General features: G+C 43.5%; 2 protein-coding genes across 12 annotated transcripts in view; one reads left to right on the top strand and one right to left on the bottom strand.

Moving 5' to 3' along the window:
• LOC138593100 (calcium/calmodulin-dependent protein kinase type II subunit gamma-like) overlaps nt 1–8547 on the top strand; it is a 44195-nt gene extending 35648 nt beyond the window's left edge. For 7 of the 11 annotated variants that reach the window (XM_069663942.1, XM_069663940.1, XM_069663943.1 and 4 more), the window contains 4 exons: nt 2674–2749; nt 2884–2978; nt 4173–4409; nt 5887–8547. In XM_069663942.1, the coding sequence (XP_069520043.1) occupies nt 2674–2749; nt 2884–2978; nt 4173–4405 (404 nt within the window). In that variant the 3' untranslated portion in view covers nt 4406–4409; nt 5887–8547. Of the gene's footprint in view, nt 1–590; nt 732–2673; nt 2750–2883; nt 2979–4172; nt 4410–5886 lie in introns of all 11 variants that reach the window. The other 4 variants (XM_069663937.1, XM_069663939.1, XM_069663938.1 and 1 more) reach the window with 1 other exon arrangement.
• A 6881-nt stretch (nt 8548–15428) lies between these two features.
• The window catches only part of LOC138593535 (neurotrypsin-like), a 35263-nt gene continuing 26134 nt past the window's right edge, over nt 15429–24557 (bottom strand). Inside the window, exons 10-14 of the mRNA XM_069664592.1 lie at nt 23204–23345; nt 22847–23125; nt 21085–21207; nt 20733–21001; nt 15429–19015 (exon numbers count right to left, since the gene is read on the bottom strand). Coding sequence (XP_069520693.1) covers nt 18468–19015; nt 20733–21001; nt 21085–21207; nt 22847–23125; nt 23204–23345 — 1361 coding nt within the window. The 3' untranslated portion in view covers nt 15429–18467. The remainder of the gene's footprint in view (nt 19016–20732; nt 21002–21084; nt 21208–22846; nt 23126–23203; nt 23346–24557) is intronic.

Here is a 24557-nt window from a genome sequence, read left to right on the forward strand (position 1 = left end):
TCCCCAATCTTCCCCCCTCTTTACTCTAATCTCTCCTCTCGTCTCTTAACCTCTCGTCCTGGCCTCCTGCCCTCGTCAGACACACCTGCACTCCAGGACAGTCTGATCTCTTTTCCCTCCTCCCTCCTCCTCCTCGTCTTTACTCCACTCCTTCTTCCTTCCTGACCATGCTAAGTTTCCCCACAGGCATAACATGAGCTCATAACAAACAACGGCTTCGATCCTTCTCTTTGCTGCAGCTCATCAGACCAGGCTTTGTTAATGCATCTGAGCATTAAGAGTAGAGTAGATGTGAGCAGAGCAGGCAGTTAAACGACTTCACATCACACAGCATCAGAGCTTTACACATCTCGCTTCCAGCTGCCATCTTGTCCTCATGTTTACCCATCAGCATGCCTGTCATAACCCCGCACTAACTTGTTTATTCCTCTCTTATTTCACTGAACACTAACACATGTCAGCTTTGTCTCCTTTGTTTAACCGCATGATTTTTTTGTGTGCATGTTGTGCGCGCGTGTGGACGATCTCACGTACATTTTAGCCCTCCATCCATGTGTCTGTCTGTGTTGACCATCCATTGTGTGTTTCAGTTCCACCGCATGACCTAAAGCGCATGGCATGGAACAGCACAGGCAACAGCTCCTGCCCTGACTCTGAGCTCTCACAGTCCTCCATGCCTGCCGCTCCGCTAGGGAGCAACACTGTCGCTGCTATAAACAACACTAAGCAGAGTAAGAACACAGTCATGACTAACAAACCTCAGCCTTTCCTTTGCTGTCTCACTCACTGTAGCCGTTTCACACTAACACGTGCATATATGACACGACAGTTTGCTTAGGAGACTTAAAAATGAGGCGAGTTACTCCACATGTAACAGTTTTTTTATACATGTTTAGGGGCTGTATTCCAGAGTTCCAGGATTTTTAACAATAGAATAACAGAAGCACATTCTAACTAACTTTAGGGATCCTATTTACTTCTTTACATCTCGTCTCAGTTAAAAAATATCCTAAATACTCGAAGCAACATAATTTATCAGCTTTTGTGTCTGTTAGCGAGCAACCAGTGCTGTATGTGTCATCTCGCTGAGCTTGGTTTTTACACAATCAAGGATTTTAAGACCAATGAGTTTGAGGTGATGTAGACAAATAGGGGAATATGCATCAAAGCTAAGTAGCAGTTAAAATTAAAGTGTGTGAAGAAAGCAGCTGCTGACATCTTGTTGGTAGTTTCGCAGCAATAAAAGAGCAGCTATAGTGATTGACCAAGTTAATGTGCTTCGGTTCGACCAATTTGAATATCTTTTTTTAAGCAATATGTCCACAAGAGGACAATTATGTTATGGTTGAACAGACATTCAGCCCTCTAACAGCTTTCCCACCGAAATTAGCGTCTAATTATTCGTTCAATTACCAGAAAACATATTATATCATATATATCATTATCGAGATATGATAACTCAAGATTTGGCCATATCGCCCAGTCCTACATAAACTTGTATTTAAAAAAAGTCAACATACCTCTACCTGTCTGTGATGCTGGGGGGGGAATCTCTCTTTGAATCATCACCACAGACCACACGATTGTTGTATTAGCTCATTTCAGCTCGACTAAAGTTAATTATTAACCTATAAGGTGACGTTGTGATGCATTCAAAGATGCTCCGTAACCAAGAGAGTGCGCGCACAGACATAGGAGAACGTGCGAGAGCTCGCGAGACAGCCGCGGTATTCGTTGACAGCCCTGGCGTACTCTAGTAAAGTTATCATCAAATTAGGAGAGTTTATTTCAGATGGGGAGATGCAATACACGTTTCCTAGCTTACCTCAGGATAGGACATTTCACTTGGGAAAGACATGTTGCTAAATAAGTAGCATATATTAACACTAGCTCCATCGTTAAATCAATACGTTCTGACTTCCCTTCCTGCTCTGAGGCTCTGACAGAGAAGCTCATTCACTAAAGATGTACATTTTTAAAGAGGGTCATAGATCTGTTACTCACAACAGGCCTGTTTGATTCTTTCAGGTCCTCCTTACACTGTTCTGCTAGGTGACCATCACAGTGAGACACATTCATGTTGGACTAACAGTTTCTGGCATCATAAAAATCTATTTATTTATCTGTGATTAACACAATGTAATCATGCAGTTTAAGTTTTAATGAAGCTTCCTGTCTTGAAAGTAAAGAGTTGCAAAAGTAATTAATTGTTCTGAATCTGAGCTCGCAGGCCGCTGCTGATCTATTTCAGATCTCAACCTCTCAGATCTGTCAGTGTAGCAGGTTGGCTCAGTTGTAAGCGCTCCTTGTGTTACGATTCTCTGTGACAACAAAGCTTCTGGTCTTTACGAGCAGCTTTTGTTTTGGTGGTGTTGCTCAGAAGCGTTTTAGCCGGTTTCAGTGTCAAACAGAAGGTGAGAAGAAGACGAGGGACAGACAGTGACGAGGTCGAGCTGCAGCGGGGAGGCTGCTTTGATCTGACAGAGAGGTTAAAGAGGAAGTGTTGAGCTGTAGCCGCAGAGGAGAGAGAGCCTGAAGGAAGGCAGGAGCTGAAGTGACAAGAGAAAATGTCATCAAGTAAAAACCACAACATAGTTAATTGTTGCCTCACCTGTCATCCGGCTCTCACCAATAAACATCCGTCTGTTTCTCTCTCTCTCCTGCTCTTTGTAGCCCGTAAACAGGAGATCATCAAGATAACGGAGCAGCTGATTGAAGCGATCAACAATGGAGATTTCGATGCTTACACGTGAGTGCGACGACACCAGGACGTAAAATCCATACATCACTCGTTAGAGTCGTCTTTAAGACTCTGCTTTAATGTCTCAACTGTTTCACCCACTCTCACCTTCTCTCCTCCTCTTCCTCGTTGCTCGCTCTCAGGAGGATTTGCGATCCCGGACTCACCTCTTTTGAACCCGAGGCCCTGGGGAACCTGGTGGAGGGCATGGACTTCCACAAGTTCTACTTTGAAAACTGTGAGTCTCCTTTTGAGCACACACACACACACAAAGAATCCGGCTATTTTAATCTGCCATAGGTGAAGCTTGGTCTCAGACGGGATCAGGATCACCAGAATGTGTGGTCTGTGTTTGTCATGTTTGTTTGCTGCCAACTATTTGGTAATTATTGAGTCTGTAAAATGTGAAACATGAACTTCACAGGATCACAGGTCCAAGTTTACTTCTTTAAAGTGCGTCATTTTTTAGTTTCTAACCCAGAGATATGAGTTTATTATCAACATAAAGCTGAAAACCTTCACGTCTGAAATCCAGTACAGACAATTTTGGGGCGTTTCTTCCTTAGTTAATAACTTGTATGACAAAGTGATTATTTTTGTGGATCAACTGAATCATTAATGCCCTTTTTAGTTTCAGCACTACTACTGAGATTAGGTATAGCTATCATTTCGGGCTGCACCATATATCGTTTAACCATCACAATTGCGATGTGCGCATGTGCAATAGTCACGTCGTCTGACAGTGAAGCAAATTAAGTAAAACACGTTTTTGTTGCTCGGTGCAAAACGAAAACTCGCCAGTTTCTCATTCTCCATCACTAATCTGCAGGAAAACTCTGATATCACATTAGTGCAGCTCTTCACCGGAGTGCAGAGTGCACTGACCACGCAGCTGCAGAGTCTGTGTCACCTGCGTGCAAACTGTAAACAAGCACGCTGCCGTCACAGATCATGTCAGCGAGATGATCGAGGCAGACACTCCGCGAGGTGGCTTTTACGTGAGTGTATTCTCAACGGCACCTCGTCCCAGTGCTGGTTAACGCTGTGGCCACATAGACGGACCGTTCACGGAGTGTTTACTTTTAGCAGCTACACCTGCAGCGCACACACTGCATGAGGTTGTGTGTGCCGACAGGAAGTAGGAGACGTAAACATTTGAACATCGATAGAAACGGTAGACGACAAACTGCAGCCCACAAGTCTGTTAGTCTTTGTTTTATGAAGAACGTGTCGCTCCTCCTGAACTCTCTCTACATTTCCATGCATGTGTCAGAGTCTCTGAACCAAGAGTCTCAAAAGTACAATAAAAAGTATGATCTTTTATATGGACATGAAAACACACTGCATTAATCTGGTATAGTTTTCACTGTGCGTCAGTCTGTCTGTAAACTAAAGACGACTGGGTAACGGTCCGTCTCTTCACTTTCTCCAGTGCTGAGCAAGAACAGCAAGCCGGTGCACACCACCCTGCTCAACCCGCACGTGCACCTGATCGGCGAGGACGCTGCGTGCATCGCCTACATCCGGCTCACACAGTTTGTGGACACCACGGGCCGCCCTCGCTCCAGCCAATCGGAGGAGACCAGGGTGTGGCATCGTCGCGATGGCAAGTGGCTCAATGTTCACTTCCATTGCTCAGGAGCGCCTGCTGCACCACTCCAGTGATCAGGTACTCACACAAGCACACATACAAATATCTATATGTTTGGTATCTATCTTTACTACCAATTGAAACCTTGTGTGATCAATAATTTAAAGATGTTATAATCACACACAGGGGTATTAAGTTAAAGAATAGACAAGTAAAAGTTTGATTTGCTCTAAATCTGCTCTGCCAGCTTCACTGACCCGCAGACAAAGATCAAAGTGTTCTGTTAAACATTAAAACTTTCATTTATGCTACCACAGAAGTTTACACAATGCTTAAAGTGGTAATCTCGAAGATCTCAGTTTCGTTCTCGGCGTCCACGGTTGGCTCCGGTTGTAACTCTTGATTTTCCTGGCTGACGGTCGCTTTCCTTTTCAGACTGTTTGCTTCATCTGAGCGTCAAATTTGTTTGTTTTTCTTTGGATTTTCACTTCTAGTTGAAGTTGTATCTGTAGTCATCGATCTTTTCTTTGTGTGTTCAGCCATAGTAGATTACTGTTTACTCGCAACACTTGCAGAGAGCGGAAAAGCAGCCGCTTAGCTCCGCCTACCCTCTCTGGCAGACCAACCACTGCTGGATGATGGAAAACGCGTCACTAACTGGGCGCTGCTTGTGATTTTTTTCTCTGAAAGTCGCCACAGACACCCAGTCTGTAATACTGTTAATGCATAAGCTTTCATCAGTGGGCCGTAGGCTCAATCACCATTGTGTCATTCGATGATAGAGACTTAACAGACATTTATTTGCATGAAAGTCTTCGAGATTATTACTTTAAGTTCATTTTAAGAAATTAAATATTCAGACGTGATTTTAAACATTTCAAACCTTTAAGAGAACCAGAAAATCATTTATAATTAAGATTTAGTCAATGATCATAGGTTGTGTCCTGAAGGGGAAAAATTGGGTCTCATCACAACTTTGACCATGAATTCTGTCAGTTATAATATCATTGCACTGTAAACACACACTTTACAACAACAGAGTTCCTCTGGGTAAGACATATGAGCCTTCAGACGATCAGGCATGTCGTATCCCTCGTCCCTTTTTTACTTAATTAGCCTGCCGGTCTTACCTCACTCGGTAGTTAAATTTGCTCTTTAAACTGTGACATTATATGTTAATTTCACAGTTCTTCTTAATTTTCTCCTCTAAATAAGTTCACTTTAAACCTGTCTGAGGGCATCCTGGTGTCCTTGGAGTTTTAGAGGCTGCCATGTAGTCGCAATGCGCCCGGATGAAGTCCAGCTGGGGACCTCTGCCAGCCCCCCACTGACGGGTTTCTACTAATTATAAAAGCAAAAAATGCCCCAGAAAGTGTTTTTGTAACCCCGTCTGATCCTCTGACTGCTCCTGTTTCTTCACCTGTCTGGCTTCTTTGGGCTCTTATGTCTGCATATTACTGAGCCAGAACTGTGAAAGCAAGATGTGGGAATAAACTGGAAGTACACTTTAAATCACACCCCTGATGTTTACCTCTTCTCCCCCCTCCCCCCCCAGTGGTCCTGAGCCTCCAGTCTACTGGAGTGTGTGTTTTGGGGGGCAGTTTTTTTCAGCAAGCGTGTTACAGAGGCCCGTCCTCTGCGTGGATTGGCTAGTGCCAGGAGCCCGGCCGGGCGAGATCGCATCCCTCTCCACGTTACCAACCAATCCTGTCCCCCCTTTGACCTGCTGGGGGCCGGCTGAACACAAGACACCGCCCCCATGGGATGATGCATGCATCTGGCGCCTGATTGGAGGGCGCGTCTTTGCCCTCTATCCCTCCCCTGGCAGCCATCTTTTTTCTGCCCGCGCGAGATGAGACGTCCTGCGTGTGGAGAGGATTTACAGTTGAACTTGTGACAGTTTATGAGTATGAGTTATGAATATGCTGTGTAAATTATGACTAGATGTACCAGAAACCACCAAAACCCAACCAAGCATTTATATTCACTATCTAATAAGGGAGGAACAGAAGGGAGTGTGAGGTTAGCAGCTGAGATTTTGGACACATTTTTTGGCATTCTAGGGATAACCGGGTAGAACGTGTTGTGCTCGTTACCCGGACGTTGATGTTAAGATGTAGGGAGATTTTCCCCAACTGAATTCTAGCGGGGGGGAAAAAATCAAGTGGGCTCAGTCAGAGAACTTGATGACGAGAGAAACTTGATATCAAAAACATGAAGCACCAAAGTGTAGAACTTTAGGCTTTTTATGTGTTTATGTGTTTTCGTTTGTTTGCTTGTTTTTTCCGGCCGACGGAAAACCGTGTTGTTGTGGGATTTTTGGGGAGGGAGGGGGCGTCTGATTTGAGGTTACGTGTTTTGTTGTGTTTTTAGCGTCCTGTTCCCTTTACGTTCCTGTGAATAAATAACCGGAGCCTTTTTATTTCCTTTTTCTGTTTTATTTTATTATTTTTTTTCTTAATGTCTGACTGATCCTTTACTCGAGGCTCCTTTGTTTTAACGCAGTGAGTTTTAAAAAAAAAAAGAGGGATTTTATTGTGCAAGTTTAAAGCTAACCTGCGCGTTCTGTTGTGTCTGTATGCAGTGGAGGGAGAGAGCGTGTCGGGGAAAGGCGTCTGCGTTTTGCATGTTTGCCCGCCGCCTCTCCCTCATTCACCCCCCCCCTCACCCTTTTTCTCTCTTAAACCATTCCCTCTTTTAACCCTCCCTCCTTTTTCTCTGCTTTCTGCAAGGGCCTGGTTTGTTTATAATCACTGTGTAAATACAGTGTATGTATAGATATATGTAGAAAAGTGTAATATATGTACATGTATCTAAGAGACACTCATCCTGTGCATTTCGGCGTGGGAACCTCCCCACGACCTCTGTGAACCCGATCTAGTTTAGGAGCATCATCTTCCTCATCCATTTGCTTTAATTCTTCCCTGTTAAAAGTACTTCCTTAAAATATCGGTAGCTCTTGATCTTTCTCGACAAACACGAGCGCACACACACACACACTCCTGCGGGCTACCGGCTGTCGTCCCATGGCCGTAAGACTGTTTTATCGGAGACGGGGGGAACAAAAGAAATAACAGGTCGAAAAAGGTTTTACCCCTTCGCCCAACAAGACTCTTAAAACCTTCATCATAGTGTCCTTAAATCCTGATCCCACAACGCTGTGAGCCGTCTCTTCATATCATATGCACCCACACACACACACGCACGCCTGGTGGTGTGTTTAGGCTTTGTAACATATCTGCACCACTGCTGTGTGAACACGGTGCCACCCTTGCTGTGCTGCTTAATTGTCTCCATCCATCCGCAACAGTCGTATCTTAAACCTCCCCCAATCTTCCTCCTCCCCCCTTCCTCCTCCTCCTCCGTGTACCAACGTGTCCCTGCTCTTGAGATGTTTATTTGTACCTCTCTCTGTTGTTTCTCTGTTCCCGTGTTACTGGTTTGAGTTTTTTCGTTGTCGTCGCTGTTGCTGTTAACTTGTCGTTTGGTAATTTGCCGATCTGCCAAGCTGGAGTTCTGCACTCTCCCTCGCACACAGAGAAAAAATAACGAAAAGGGAAAAGAGGGAGGAAGTAAAGACAACACAAATTTACAGATTGAGCGTTTATAGATTGATCCGGACTAAATTATTTATTCATGTAATCTACCCTTGGTGGTTTTAAAACGTGCCTGCTCAGTTGAGAGGAGTGTTGAAAGCCAGAGAGAGAGAGAGAGAGAGAGAGTCGGTGTGGGTGTGCAGGTTATTGCGACCTCCACTGTTGAACCAGAGCGGGAGACCTAGTTATATGCATGTTTCAGTTACGCATTTCTACCATGTACCTACCTGAATAAGGATGGAGCTAGTGTTAATATATGATATTTGCATCTTTTGAAATAAGAATTTCTCCATCCAGAATGTTGAATAGGTGACATGAAAAATATAAAAAAAACTGCAAAATTTTTAAAAAAAGGATTCAGGAGCCGTAGCTTGGTATGAGGCCCTCGATGTTAGCGTTTTCCCTGCGTTGTAATGATATACTATTGGGCTGCGCTTTCTCCCCCAGCCTTCACATGGATGCTGGAGTTTTTTTGCATGATCATGATGTACAATGAAATACAACCATGAATTGACGACTATCAAGTGTTTGTCTGAGTGTTAGTTGGTCTTCATCATAGCTTTGTTATTCTTCAAACTTGGATCTTGAAAGTATTTAATAAAAATACTATTTCAGCACTGGTCCGTCTCCCTCGACTCGCTTCTTTTTCTCAAGTTTCATCATCATGTCATGTCTGATTCAGCCTTTTTAGAGCCTGACCAATGTTCCACTTTTTGAGACTGATACTGATTTCAAGGAGGAAAGATTTACCTCTTTAAAATATGCTGTGAATTTTTGAGCTGGGAAGAAAACAAACCTTTTCCACAGGGACTGCACAACAATTTTTTCACCGATATGACTCTGCTGAACTTAACCAGTCATGTCTTAAGACATAAAATGCTCTGCTTGAAATAATAAATTGTGTCTGATATGTTTTTTCTGCAAAATATGTTTAATTACCTTGTAGAAATCCTCCCAAGGCATCTCCTCCTTCTTCTTGAATCTGCATAGGCCCCGCCCACTATGCACATTTCATACCGCCCCCTCCGTTGTGAAAACAAAACACGTCTTTTAGTGGCAACTTGTTGAAACTTTGAGTTTGCAAAAGTTAGAATGACAGTTACAGCTGGCTCGCACATCGCCAAAGTGGTTGCCATAGGTTACACACAATGATATGCATAGCGTCACCCCGTCCATTAACGGGATTGGCTCCTTAGGTTTGTGACGTCTCAAACCTGCCAATCTTAACACATGTTGTTCAGCCTGTCCTTGGTACACTGCAGTTTAAAAGTAGACAGGCCCAGCCATGGAGATGACTGCTCATGTTGTCCCTGATATGTCTTGTAGCACATGAAAAACAAGGTTAAAGGTTAAACACTTGATTTTCACTGAAGGGGGGTCTCATATACCCAGCTATGATGCAATGCTACATGTGCTGCGCACAGTGCTACGAGCATTGAAAACTGAGGAGTTGGAACACGCTTAGGTGCCTAATGACACCATTTGTAAATCACCCTAAGCATTGTTTTATTGCTGATATGTTCAGTAAAAATAGTTGCATATCGGCCTGCAGATATATTTCGAGCTCTAATATACATACTTCATTTAACTGTTTTAGTTTTCTTTGTGTATGTGACTGATGCTCCAGTAAATCGTTACAACAAAGGAAACTTCAGTGAGTCAAATCAAACTTTATTGGGGGCTGGTTTAGCTCAGTCAGTGGAGCAGACGCCTCATATACAGAGACAAAGTCCTCACCGCATCGGCTGCTGGCTCGACTCAAACCCCAGCCCCTTGATGCAGGGCTTCCCCACATTTCCTGTCACTCTTCACTGCGCTGTCAATAAAATCACAAGGCCCAAAAAAGAATCTTAAAAAAAAATCAAGGTCCATATATCGATCAGAGAGTATTCTTAAGTGAGTTTTCAAAGGGGATAATGGGTCCCAACAGGTTTGCTTCATTAAGGCTAAAATCATGATTATTTTGCCCAATATAATTAGAACAATTACCTCAAATACTCAGGCATCTTTTACTCAAGATGATGTTAAGATTCCACAGCCTGGTTTAGAGAGAGGGCTTTGTTTTCAGGATACTTTGTTAAGTAAAAATCTTTATCTGAAAACAAATAGGCCAATACTGAAATGTCTGTGATAGGCCGATATCGGCTTGATATTGTAGTCTGACCAATCTCAGTATTGGTACTAATTACACGACTGTATTAAATACTTGATTCTGATTGGTTAATCACGGTATTCCGAGGTCTGCTATTTCTCGATAACAGACTGTTCTATTTCTCGATAACAGACTGTTGCTATGAAGAGCAGATCCTTGCTAGGGATGCGGCTTTGATTACACACTCCGGAGGGCAAACTGTAATCATATCAATCAGCCGAAAGAAGTCCGGTCAATTTGACTGTTTACAGAGGAAAAAGAGGAGATGAAACAGCGGAGAGAAAGCAATAATGGTTAAAAGATGCTAAAACTGTAACTACAAACAGATCTCCAAAACTGAAGATGGCACATGAAGTAACGTTAAACAGAACACTGTACGGGATACGGCGGTGTTTAAACACGGTGAATGGAAAATGTGAGTAAAAACAGCTAGCTTAGCTTATTATAAACTGCTGTTAACCGTTGCTATGGACGCGTTCTTGCTCACCATGTCAGATTTCCATTCTGCAATAACAACCTGCTCACTACACATCATCCCTTACATATGCGTACATATATTTATAACATTTAAGGCAGAAAAAATACTTCTCTATGATAGGCCCGTATCGGCTTCATAATATCGGCCGACAGATATATCAGTCAGGCTCTTCTTTTTGTCGTCAAACTGAAACATATTTGTCTCTTCTCCAGAGAATGTCTCACTGTAAAGGCATCCGTCCCCTGGAAATGTTCTCCATCTATCCGAGGATCAAACAACCTGCCAGAACAGCTTTGTGTTTACTCAGGCTGCTTTTAAACTCCCTGCTTTCTGCCCTGATTGTCTCACACACTGGTGCTGCATACCTGCTGTCCAGGAAAAATGTTTCCCAAAATTACAGCAGAACAGACCTTATTTTTTTGGCCCTGATCACTGCACATTTTTGACCTTTTCCGCCTGGATTTAGAGACGTCTTTTTTTTCAGCAGCCTCGGCCTGAAATCACCAAATTTGGAGCTAATAGAGACACGTTTCTGATTATGTAACGCTGCAACATTGATTAGTCATGCTGAATATCTGCTCGTGTTGTCCAATTTTAGGAGAGGAAACCAGATTATCACAGGTGACATTGAGCATTAAGACACTGGCTGTTAAAAGGAAAAGGTTTTATGCGCTCTGGATGCATCCACACTGAAACTGGAGCGTGTGTCTGCGCTTGGCTGGATGCTCTGAACACCAGCTGGCATGATATTTGCCCTCCATGCTTGTCTGTCATCACATAAAGTCAGATTAAGCCCTGCATAACGCCGCATAGCCACCAGGCCATTAACACACACACGTAGGATAAAACAATCACTGCTGCCCGCTCAACAGCTCGTGAATCGTCCCGTCTCACCACTTCAGCCCGTCTCTGTCTTCAGCCGCTTTTATATTGTGCTCTGTGAAGTGTTGAGTAATGCTGCAGCCTTATTTAAAACGTTTTTTTGGTGTTATTTATGTTGGTCCTAGTTATTTTAAGGATTGGGTCTGTGTGTGCGTGTGTGTCCCTGGGATGTAGGACAGCTCCCCCCGGTTCCTCTGCTTTCTGTGTGATTAATGAGGAGAGCTCAGTAGTTGGTTAACTCAGACACTCGCACTTACTTTCTCAAAGACACAGAAAGGGAGAGACTCGGGAGGGAATGTGTCTTGTTAGCTCCCTCTGACCTCCCCGGCTCCTCGTGTCAATAGAATTAGGAGGAAAGGCGACCCAGAACGAGGCTCCTGAATCTAAATTACTCTTGACCTTGTTGAGGCATGAGTTCCCTTTTTTCATCAAAGGGCTCACACTAATGTTTCCAAGCATGTAAGATCATGCACATCACCACCTCACCAATGGCTTTTGTTGTTTAATTTGGCCCTTAATAGCCTGACAGATATATCAGTTGGCCGATATTATCAGGCCTATTTTACGGAAGCCCTGAGTGGACATTCATCCATACATTTGATTTACTAATTTCTGGTTGTTTTCTTGTGATCTCGACTTTGTTTTTTCTTGTTATCTGGGGATAATAAAGCTGGTTTTCTCTTCATAACAGCGGCTGAGAAAACAGAACAGGCTGGACACAATGATATTATAAACCACGACATGCCTTGCTGCCATTGCCCACACTAATAAGGGACGTTAAAGGGGGGGGTATTATGCTAATTTCAAGCTTCATATTTCACTCTGTTGAAGCTAAGAGTAGCTTAGCATAATTTACAGTTTAAAAAAACTCATTTACTCACACTGGTGCTCTGTGCAGGCCCTCAAACATCCTCTGCCTGAAACGACTCAGTCAGCTCTGTCCCTTTAAGAAACCCCACCCCTACAAGCCCACTTTCTTCTGATTGGCCAGCTCTCTCTGTGACGTCACAACGTGCAGCGTGTAGAAAAAACAGTGTGAAACCTGGCGTCTGAGCTGAGAAGCCTGGGGATTACTCCAACATACTTTTACCTACAGATTTGAAACTTCACCCACATTTAGTCTGAACATCCAACATTGTAACATTATATGTCTTAAAATGTGAAACAGCATAATATCCCCCCTTTAAGCCTATTTATATGTTTGGTTTGTGCTTTTGCAACTCTGGGGATACAAGTTCTCTCGAGATAAGAGATAAACAAGTCTAGATTTCATGTAATCAACTGAAAATGGCTCTTTATCAGGGTAAAACAGGGAAAATAAAATGTATGGATGCATGTCCGCTTTGTGTGTATTAGTCTCAAGCATTATGAAAACATGAAAATTAACATCAGAAAACAAGAACCACTACGTTTTTAGACTTGTTCTATTTTCCTAACAAAAGTAATCAAGAGGCTCGCTGTATCGGCTTTTTCTCAAACTTTCTATCACAGATGTAACAAAGGAAATGGGTCACACCTTTCTTTGCAAAAGAACATTCAGGCCTGTCCAGGAGGCCTCTAAGCTTCCTGTATTAGAGACATAAACTGTGTTCCCATTGTCCTGTATGTCGTCAGTCACGAGCTGCTCTCTTTTCTCAAAACGATAGCAGCAGGTAGACTTTTTGGGGGCTTTTGGCTTTATTGAAAAGAGACAGGAAATATGGAGACATGCACAAAATGATCACTGACTGGGACCTGCAATCAGTGTGACATGGACTGTAGCCTCTGTTCATGGGGCACCCGTTCTACCAGCTGAGCTAAACCAGCGCGATGTAGCAGGTACATTTAGTTTATTACAACTATACGTTATGAAAATCAGTGTTTTTGATTAAATCAGTTGATCAAACTCTGTCTGTTCACTAATCCTGCGCTTCATTGAAGTAAAAGTCAGAGCTGGGAATGACCTCATATCCGAGTTGACCGCATTCCAGTACAGCAAGTTGGAAAACCAAGACTCCTCGGGGTCAGCCAAGGTTGAGCCTCTGAGTGAGTACGTGATCACACACGTCTCCGATCCACTCACCTGGGTGTGAACAGAGCTCGTACACGTGTTGGGAAAATATAAACTTTGAAATGACTCATCCATCACGTCATAATTTCTCCTAATTAATGAATCATTTCGCTGTGATTCGGCTCTTCCTTCAGCGACAGTCCTGCCACCCCTCACGCTGCTATGCTGCTGATCCAGTTATAGACAGATGTGAGTTAACCCTTTCAGTGAACCGCTTCTACGAGTATAATCCAAGTGCTATAAGAAAAGTGCTCTTTATTATTTATTGCCTTGTTTTTTTGGGATAATTTTCCACAAATTCAAATATCCAGACTTTAATTAATACAATGAATTTGAAATTAATTTCACTTTACTTGAGTATTTCCATTTTATGGAAGTTTTACCACACAGCTCTTCAAATAAATATGGTTCTTTTTAGTCGACTATATTTGTCCGACAGCTGACATTATTATTTATTTTACAGGTTTCAGATTTTACATACAATTAATATAATCAAAAATTAAATGTTTTTTCTTGAGACTGAGCCACCCAACAGGAGAGTAAGTTGTTAATCTTTGGCGTGATAAAACCTCTGAACTTTACTGAAGTAACATTTTAAGTGATGGACTTTATAGCATAGTATTCCTAAACTGTGGACCTGAGGTGTCTCAGCGCGTTTAAAATGCACAAACAAAGAAGAAAAATGCTTCTTAACATCATTTAATAAAATAATTAAATAGAGAAAAGAATAATAAATAATAAAAATGTGTCTCTTTCTGTCTTTCAAACCTGTGTAATCCATCCATGGTATAAGAATATGTTAGTATAAAGTTTAAAGAGCAGCTCCGGTCATTTTTTAAAACGTATAAAATGCTCTGCTTGAAATAATTATGCCTGAAATTACCTGTAAAAATCCTCCCAAGGCATCTCCTCCGTCTCCCTCATTAAAAATCCCTGAATCTGAATAGGCCACGCCCACTATGCAAATTCCCCCCACAGTTGCGAAAACAAAACACATCTCTGCCATCGTTTAGTGGCAACTTGTAGAAACTTAGCTAGCTTGAAATGTTGTAATTAGTAGTAGTAACGTTAACGTTAGTAGTCAGTAGAGAGTTTGCAAAAGTTAAGATGACAGTTACAGCTGGCTCACGCAAGTGGTTGCCATAGGTTGCACATTATGATACCCATAGCGTTTGGCTCCTTAGGTTTGTGACCTCACAAACCTGCCAATCTGAAAACGTGTTGTTCAGCCCGTCCTTGGTGCACTGCAGTTTAAAAGCAGACAGGCCCAGCCATGGAGATGACTGCTCATGTTGTCCCTGATATGTCTTGTAGCACATGACAAACACCACATGGAGATGTTTACAAGGTTAAACACTCACTGGAGGGGGTGGTTAAACCTCCTCATCATTACTTTGTTTTATTCCAATAACTGCAGCCCATTTTAGCCTCTTTATAATCTGCCATGTCCCAAACGCTGAGTCATCTACACTCATTAGAAATCACTTTTTCTACAGTGTTGAATAATAAGGAGACGATCCAGGGCGGCGAGGGTTTCCTCTCTGATCCCTTCCCTTCAGAGGGGACAAATCCAAACAAAAGACGAGATTAACGGGGCTCATGGGCGACAGAGAGCAGCGGCTAAGAAGATTTACTTTTCATTGAGAGGCAATTAACGGCAATTATTTGTACGCACATTTTTTTAAGTGGAAAAATCCACGTATATTTAACCAGTTAGTTAACTAACAGGTTGCTTATTCTCTTTGATGGATCTCTGTGAGTATTGCTTCCAGAAACACCTTCATTCTGATGTGCACAAAAAAAGCAAATAAATGTGCGTTATCATTCACTTACTGCATGAACAGCCTCATTTGGAAGCTCGAGCATTGAAAAATAAAGACTTATGGGGAAAAGGAGTTTTAGTAAGACAGAAAAGAGAGGCCACACTGACACTGAGGACTTGTTCTCACCAGGTATATGTTTAATACTCAACCATGATTCAGCACATTACACTGAGGAACAGCAGGTGGGTTTAACACAGGTAAAGCAGGCCTTAAACACTCTACACTGCTCCCTCACCTTTCAGCCGTACACACAGAATATTTACATCAACCTACAGGATCTGCATGATCAAACACCAAACCTCAGAGAGCGAGAGGATCGCGATTATGTACAGGGTTATAACAACGAGCATGTTGGAGTCCGTGTTCAGCAGTTGCAGGTTCACAGGATGCTTCACGACACAATGGTTCACACGACATCAAAGCACGACATTAAATAGCAACAGTATAAAAAAAGAGCCATCAGGGCCGTGCCGTCCAACGAGCGCCGGCCCCGTGAAAGTAGAGCGACGTCGCCCTCTTGTGGTCAGATCTCACATCTGCTCAGAGTACAACAGAACAGACAACACTGAAGAGAGTTCGGCTAGCTAATTCAGTCAACAAGGAATGCAGTACACACACTAGCTAAAGTCAGGAGCACTATCTATCTATGCATCAGTCTATCTATGAATCTAGAGCCGCCTGCTGGAGTACAAAAAGATATCTTACCACCGACAGTCAGCTTCCAATGGCTTCGAAAGGAGAGAAGAATCCTGTACAGTTTAAAGGACCATACCGCTGTTTTTGCACGTTTTAGCTCCTTAAGTACAAACGCAACAAATCATGTACACTTAACAAAACTGCTGACGAACAATATTACAGTTTTTCAGGGGGGGGTTTGTGTATATTTTTCCACTTTTCAGAACAGGAATCAATAAGCAGACTCAAACAAGACGTCTGCAGGATTTCTCCATTATCGCTGTAAGGTAATGCAGCGTAATTGATCTGAAACGGATGCACTGTGATACCTCTGAACAGCCATGTAAATGTGACACACACAAAAAATGCAGGTTAAGTGTTATGGGATTGATACTGCAAGGTTTTCACATCATTGTTGGGAATCATTGGAAGCAGGCAGCTTCCTGGAAAACACTTTTCAGAAGATCACATGATTTACGACTTTCTCTCCATCCTGGTGTTTTAGTTATGGACTTTAATATGCAAGAATGAAAGATGTCTAAGTATTTAGTGTTTTATATCTCTGTTTTAATAAACTGTGGGTTGCCAGGTTGTGAAAAATCTCTCTGATTTGTGAGTCATACATTGTCAAGCCATTATTAAAGGGTACTGAATCATTTTCTCACTTTCTAATATAAAGCCTGCCATCTGAAATGTAAATGAGTGATTCATAATAAAGGTCACAAATTATCTTTTTTTCCTTCTAACAAGCAAAAATTAGAAAATCATCTTTAATTATGAACCAAAAGTTGGTTTTAAATGCTTCTAATTGATCTCTAAATACTTGAGCAATACCACACTGGAGGTTGTGATGTTATACTGAATATCAGCACCGTGCTGATATTCAGTATAACATCACAACATATTGCATATTATTGCTTTTATACAACAGTTATACAAGCTGCAAATCGTAGTAAACAGTAGAAGGCAAAAAGATTATTTTTTGCTCCACCAACTCAACTAGTTCCACAACTTAACTGAAACTGGACTTCTGTTGCCAAGCAACCCAGACAGTCTACATGTGACCACGGATCAGCTGTTTTTTATAATGTACCAGCTTGATTAATGTAGACACACTTAGGCTGTGCTCGAAATGCCATACTGCATACTGCATACAGCGTTGGGCGGTAGTATGTAGTGCGGAGCTGTTCAAATATATTTTGCAGTATGCTACGCCGGGCGCCAGTTTCTTTCAACTGCCGTTGTGACGTTCCAGTGCTTTGCATTGTGGGATACAGTAGGCGAGGCAGACCGGTCCGATGCATACTGGAGATTGTTTTCCAAATCAGTACGACATCCGGGTATTTTTGGCGTACTGCACATTTAGCTTTTGTTTGGATGCTAAACACTACAATTTGGCTAAATCAGTACGTACTGCTGGTATAGTATGGGATTTCAAACACAGCCATGGTCTGTGTTATGTTAATTAACAGTATCCAGAACACCTGGCTGAGGCGGAGTGATACACAGAGTGAAAAGTCAGAGTGATGGTGGAATGCCTCTTGTCCAATCACATTACTCAGAGTGTGGTAACATTACACGATAGAGAATATATAGGTCTATTAATGCATTTAAGGGTTGTAAGTTCTGCACTGTAATACAGCTTCTTTAATGTTTCTTCCCCTTTGTTACGTCTAATATAAGTTTCCATTATTTTGATTTCCCAGGTTTCTGTTTTTTATATTTATGACATCATTTTGAACTTTGTGATTCAGAATAGTCAGCAGTCGTGTGAAGTTTACATCATTCATTGAATAAAAACACTAAACCGTGAGAAAGCACAGGTACGGTTGGAGGTTAAATAGCTTAGTCATGGGTCTGAACAGCACTTTCAACAGTAAAGGTTTACGACAACAGCCTGAAGCCCTGTTTGAAAAAAGCAACAACATCCACAACTGAGTCTTTATCAAAACTGGGACGAGCGTCGCCTGATGCAGGAGTTTATCTATGAGTAACGTTAGAGGGAGGGGAGGATATTCTAGATGCTCTGGTGGTTAGTTTGTCGAGTTTTGTTACCTAACATCTCACACAGAAGACGCACATTAGTAGGTGATTTTAGCATAGATTCTTGTGTGACCGTTTTAGAAACACCCCTCATTTATTTGATCACTTTGTCCTTTAAATTCATGCCATGCTGTTTTATTTTCAGTGAGAGGCTCGGCTCAGCCTGCCAGGCTCAACCTAAACGTTTTGGACCCATCGGTCTCTGTTCTGGCTCACATGTAAAGCACCACACATCACCCACACACTCTGGCAGCTCGGAGAGGTCTGCCCACACGGTGTACTCAGCCGACGATTACACACCGCACACACTTTGGATTCACAACACTGGGTTCAGATTGGAGACGAGCGCTGACTTAAGTTTCTTTTTCTCTTAAACTTCTTTAACTTCCTGCTTCTCAGGCGGTCACATGGCACAGATGGTTAGCCAATGGCCTCAATCAGACCAGAATTTGTGTGTTTGTGTGGGTGTGTGCGCTTTTGGTGTGTGTGTTAGCGTGCTGATGAGCGTGCGTGTGTTTAATCTCACTGATTTCATTCGTTTCCTGTTGATGGTGTGTGTGTTTGAGCTTGCCGTGCACGTGGGAGTATGCATCCTTTCCCTCATGTGTGTGCGTTAGGTCATTGTCAGCGTGTGTCACATCCTCTTGTGTCTCTGCGTGTGTGTGCGGCTCCTCCTGACGCGCTCGTGTGGCGATGACCTCCTCGATCCAGCTCCTGAAGCGGCTGACTCGTGTGTAGAGAGCGGGGGAGGCGGGGTCGGAGCAGCCGTAACCTCCCGCGACGACCCCGGTGAGGACCCAACGACCCGCCTCCTCCTGACACACCAGCCCGCCTCCGGAGTTACCCTGACAACTGTCGCCATGGAGGATGCTGGTGTCTGGAGGACTGCCAGCACACAGGGTGCCATGACTGGAGAAGCTGTCGCCGTAACGCTTCTTACACTGCCATGATGACATCAGAGGGACCCAGGAGGCGAGGACGGAGTCTGTGAGAGAGGACGGAGAGACGATTAAAGGAGCGTCCTCAAACAGTTATTAACTAACAACAAAAATGTGTTAACAAAATATGTGCAAAAATTTTACAAATTAAGACATTTTATTTATCCATTCATTGTTAATGACCTTGCGGCCCACCTGCAGTACTTTTACATCCCACCAGAGGTCTACTGACCCCACTAAGAGCACATCCCAAGCCTCTTAAAATTGCATCCATGCTTCCAATTACGTGCCTCTTGCGTCTTTGTTCCTCTCAAAGGGAATGTATGTAGAGACGCGAGACGAGGAGAGAGGAAACAAGGAAATATCAAACAGGAGACTTGGGATGTTCCCTATGAGTCTACAACAACACTAGCATCTCTGTGAGGCTGTTCTTTGAGCTAAATGCTAACATTAGCATGCCTGTGACAATTCTTTTTTGTTTTTTTAGTTAATTCTTGTTAACTTTTATGCCTTTATTAAGAGAGAGAGAGAGAGAGAGGAGAGCGGATAGTGTCGGAAACAAGGGAAGAGAGAGTGGGAATGACACATGGCAAAGTGCCGAGGAAGGGAGCCGAACCCGAGGCAGCAGCATCGAGGACAGTAGCAGTTCCCTGGAAAAAGCTACACTGTCAGTCAAAGCTGGTGTTCTCTGTAATCGATAGAAGCAATAATATCTGAAATTGGCGCCATAGCTGTGCAGAAAGTTGTACAAACAGCTCGTGGTTTCGCTCGTTCTACATTCCTACAACACCCAGCATGCACTGCGCCCCTCCCTCTGAAAGGAACGGCCCAGCAAGAGACGCTCGAGTGAAATACTACCGTTTTCGCTGCAGGCAATGGCTCAGAGCGGTACAGAATCCGAAATACGACTAGAATACACTGGTGGATTGTCCAATGACATCGGAGGCGGGCATCCTTGATTGAGGAAGTGTAGTTTAGCGAGCTCCCTGGCCTCCGCCAGATGACACGTTTTACGTAGCCTGGTGGAGGTTTTCCAGGGCCCATTGGAGAAGCGGATAGCGTCCTCCAAAGGCACAGAGCCAAATTGCATTTTCTTTCTACCATAACGGCATTAGATCCCCATGATAGCATGATAGGACTGAGGGTGACAATCGGTAAACTGGTCCTTTAACTGCAGAGCTAAACCTGCCCCCTGTACAGCGACAATTCTAACCTGCTGATGTTACACAGTAAGTTTAACACCTGAGTTAAACACGCTTACTGTTGCTAAGAAGGACTCGACACAAAGCAGAGCTGAGGCTGAAGGGACCGTAAGAATGGTTTTGGATGATTTGAAATTTGACCTCATGATGGCGCCAGAGAGCCAAGTAAAGGGAAGGTCAGTGCAGTTTGTTCTGAGGGAAACATAAACGTCTGTATCAAATTTGATGGCACTCTATTCAAAAGTTGTCTATAAAGTTCACTTAAAGCCAAAAAAAGGGCACACACATGGTTTAAAGGGCTAAAATAGTCCATTCATTTTCAGGACCACAAGTACCGGATAGCGACATTTATTGCATCTCTGTCTCCTGCCCTTCTTGTCGTCTCTCTACGGTCTGTCTGACGTCCAAATATGTTTCTTTTAAAAGAAAACTGATTAATCTTGTGTCAGAAGAGGTTGTTTAGAAAAAATCTTAAATTTGCGCTGCACAGGTAATAAAATTGTATTTTCAGACACATCATGAGTACTGTTGAAACAGACGTGTGTACAGCACATACACGTACCTGTTCCTGTCCAGCCAGCGGTGACAATGACAACACAAGAAGATGGAGCACTTCCCCCTGATGCTGTGTCGGCAGCAGGAAGGCACGCTGCGTTGGTGTTGGGGTCAAAGGTCAGGCAGTGACCCTTGGCGCTGGGAAGCTTCAACAGAGCTAGATCGTGACCTCCACTCTGACCTTTGAACTTCCTGTGAACCACCAGCTGCTCGGGGGTCAGAGTCTGCTCGGAAGCCCCGACACGCACCACGTACCGGGACGGGTCGCTGCCAAACCTGCAGGAGAGAAGTGGATTTATACTCATGGTGTCGTTCTGATGATGCCTCAGAGTGTGAAGTGATTCATGGGTCGGATTTACCTGCTGATACAACTTGCAGACGTCAGCGCCCAGCAGGGGCTGATCAGGGTGCCGCTACAGAGCGGGCCGCCATCTTGTTCTTGAGACTGAAGCCACACAGACACCTGCCATGGCCACGTGGTCCTGAAGAGAGGGAAGAACTTTATTTCCTCTCTTTTTAAGTTTCTGAAGGCTTCTTTTCATCTCAGACACATTAACTACTGTGAAGTTGAATATGATGACAATTGTTTGATTTGTTGTGAAAGCAGCTGCCAGAGGAAATGAAGAATACTTTTAATTCTGTTCACAAGAGTATTTTCAACCAGTCAGGACACTAAGTACTTAAAGCCCCCCTCAAGTGAAAATCAAGTGTTTAACCTTGTAAACATCTCCATGTGGTGTTCTTCATGTGCTACAAGACATATCAGGGACAACATGAGCAGTCATCTCCATGGCTGGGCCTGTCTGCTTTTTAACTGCAGTGCACCAAGGACGGGCTGAACAACACGTTTTCAGATTGGCAGGTTTGAGACGTCACAAACCTAAGGAGCCAATCCCGTTAATGGACAGGGTGACGCTATGCATATCATTATGTGCAACCTATGGCAACCACTTCAGCGATGCCCGAGCCAGCTGTAACCGTCATCGTAAGTTTTGCAAACTTACTACTGACTATAAATGTTACTACTACTAATTACTACATTTCTAGCTAGCTTAGCTTCACCAAGTTGCCACTAAACGATGGCAGAGACGTGTTTTGTTTTCACGATGGAGTTGGCGGTTGGACATGTGCACAGTGGGCGGGGCCTATGCAGAGGGAGAAGGCCTTGGCAGGATTTTTAAGGTGATTAAACGTATTTTGCATAAAAAACTAATCAGACACAATTTATTATTTCAAGCAGAGCATTTGTCTTAAAATGACTGGAGCTGCTCTTTAAAAATGAGGATGCCGCATGATGTACAATAAGAATAACCCCCCACTTATAGCATAAGATTGCAGCAGGGTCCCAAAAAGCTCCATCTTAACTGTGTGAAAGTTTGTGTTAATATAATCGACCACTAGAAGACTTAAGAGGCAATGTATTGATGAATGGGTCCCCATTTAGTGTGTATTATACGAACATACACAAAGACAAAAACGGTACAAAAACTCTGCATTTTTTTATTTAAAGAGGCCAATTGTAACACTAAATCTTTGGGTGCCTTTAATTGCATATGTATTTATATGGATCTTGCATTATTAACTCATCTTGTCATCCACTTTTTATAGAGGGGCCTGTTTCAAAATGTAGTTTTAAGACCCCTTTCAATTTGTATTGATTAAGCTCACAGGGTGCACATTTATAAACAAGTTGTGTTTAATCAGATTATCATAAAACATGTGCACCACAGACTGAATATGAAAGTGAAGGTAATGTTGAAGTGCCATAAAACATGCATTCTTTCTCACGGCCAGCAGAGGGCGACTCCAGTGCATGCAAAAAGAAGTCATGACACATTAAAATCAATTAAGTTGTGGCTGCAATGTGATAGACAATCGGTGTTGTTATGGTAACGCCGCCCCACTTCTTTTATACAGTCTGTGATTGACACACTGGAATCTGTGGTTTAGACTTCTGGCTGGCTTCTGCACATCATTAAGCTGTTATGTGTTGTCTGTAGAGTGCATGAACACTGACAGGGCGTCAGGAGAGTCCCAGGAGCAAATATCTCCCCCTGCAGCTTCATAACAGCTTAATCCAGGCATAACAAAGGAGGTGTAAAGCCACACATTTCATCCCACCTGAGCATGTTCTCCTCGCCCTGGCTCCTCCTCTTGCTCTCCTCCTCCACCAGCTTCCTCAGCCCGCAGCTCAGCTCTTCAGGTTTGGCCTGCACCGCGGACTTCTTCGGCGTGACGTCGCACCTGACCCCTGCGTCCTGCCTGCGTCTGCAGGCCTGGGTGCTCTGACCCAGAGAGGGACACTCTCCCAGGAACTCCTCCTTCCCCGTGCACCTCACCTGGTCCAGGTGGATGGGCCCTTTCCCCTGACCGAACCCTGCCGCTGCTACCGCTCCCCCACTGAGGAAAGGTTATTACAGGTGTTTAAAAGAGTAATTTATTTCTCTTAAATTACCTCTGAGTATCTTTTATTGTTACCTGTGTCCAAGCTGTCTGCACACCACGACTGCGTTCAGGTCGTTCCAGCCGGAGTCACAAATACTCCCCCAGTCACCGTGTAAGTACACCTCGACCCGGCCCTCCTTCCTGCTGCTGCCACCCGCAAGACGCACCAGGGGACCTGACAGGAGGAAAAAAACACACACAACTCTCATTCAAATTCATGTCCGTGCATCGAAAACCTCCAGCCTACACTCCGAGAGAGCGGGTGATATGTCAGCTGACAGAGTTAAATGTCATCTGCAGCCTGCTGTCTCTTTATTCAGCCTCCTTTCTCATTCTAATGGGCTGCGTGTCAACAGGAGGCGCAGGACCTGCTGAGAGCCGAGACAGTGAACATGTTTTATTCTCTGTGCTGTCAACATGTGCCATTTACACTGTGCGGACAGATATACACCTGTGTTTCCACAATGAGGTTATGATATAGATTTACAGTATAGATTAGATGTAGGATAAAACATTGGTGCATCTTTATTTTAAGGCCAAACTGCATGATGTTCTCTGCTGACTCCTAAAACTCTCAGTAGCTGCTGCAGACTGCACGGAGGATTATAAAAACAGGATTAAGGATGACTCGACCTGTAATTGCACATCTTGTTGCTGCTCCATAGTTTTATGTAAATTCAGTTTGTAACAGTCTGTTGTTGGTTCTTTATGTGCTGTCTTGGCCGGTGTCTCACAGTCTGGCCTCAGAGCAGCACTCTGTGGGGACAGGTTGCCCTTTCAGTGCTAAATTAATTGCAGTTGCACAGACAACAAAGTTTCCCAATGCAGTGCAATGAAGCTCTGCTGTTCTCGCTGGTTTCTGTCTTCTTATTACAAGTTTTGACCCAACACCACAAAACATGATAGAGCCGGATGATTAAAGCAGGGACTAACTCTACTAACTGTGGCAAATGCTAATGTCAAGCTTCATATTTCACTCTGTGATATCTGTGGAGTAGCTTAGCATCATTTACAGTTAAAGAAACTCCTCATGTTTCTCACACCAGTGCTCTGTGCAGGCCCTTGTACAGCCTCCGCCTGAAACGACTCAGTCAGCTCTGTCCCTTTAAGAAACCCCGCCCCTACAAGCCCACCTTCTTCTGATTGGCCAGCTCTCTCTGTGACGTCACAAAGTGCAGTGTGTAGAAAAAACAGTGTGAAACCTGGCGTTCACAGCAGCCTGCAGACTGAGCTGAGAAGCCTGGGGATTACTCCAACATCCTTTTACCTACAGATTTGAAACTTCACCCACGTTTAGTCTGAACATCCAACACTGTAACATTATATATTTATTTCTTACAGCATAATGCTCCCTCTTTAACAACCTTTGAAAAAAAGAAAGAAATGA

This window comes from Semicossyphus pulcher, unplaced genomic scaffold, assembly GCF_022749685.1.
Source record: "Semicossyphus pulcher isolate SPU_LCO1_2020_fin unplaced genomic scaffold, fSemPul1.0.p SCAF_16, whole genome shotgun sequence".
Classification (NCBI taxonomy): Eukaryota; Metazoa; Chordata; class Actinopteri; order Labriformes; family Labridae; genus Semicossyphus; species Semicossyphus pulcher.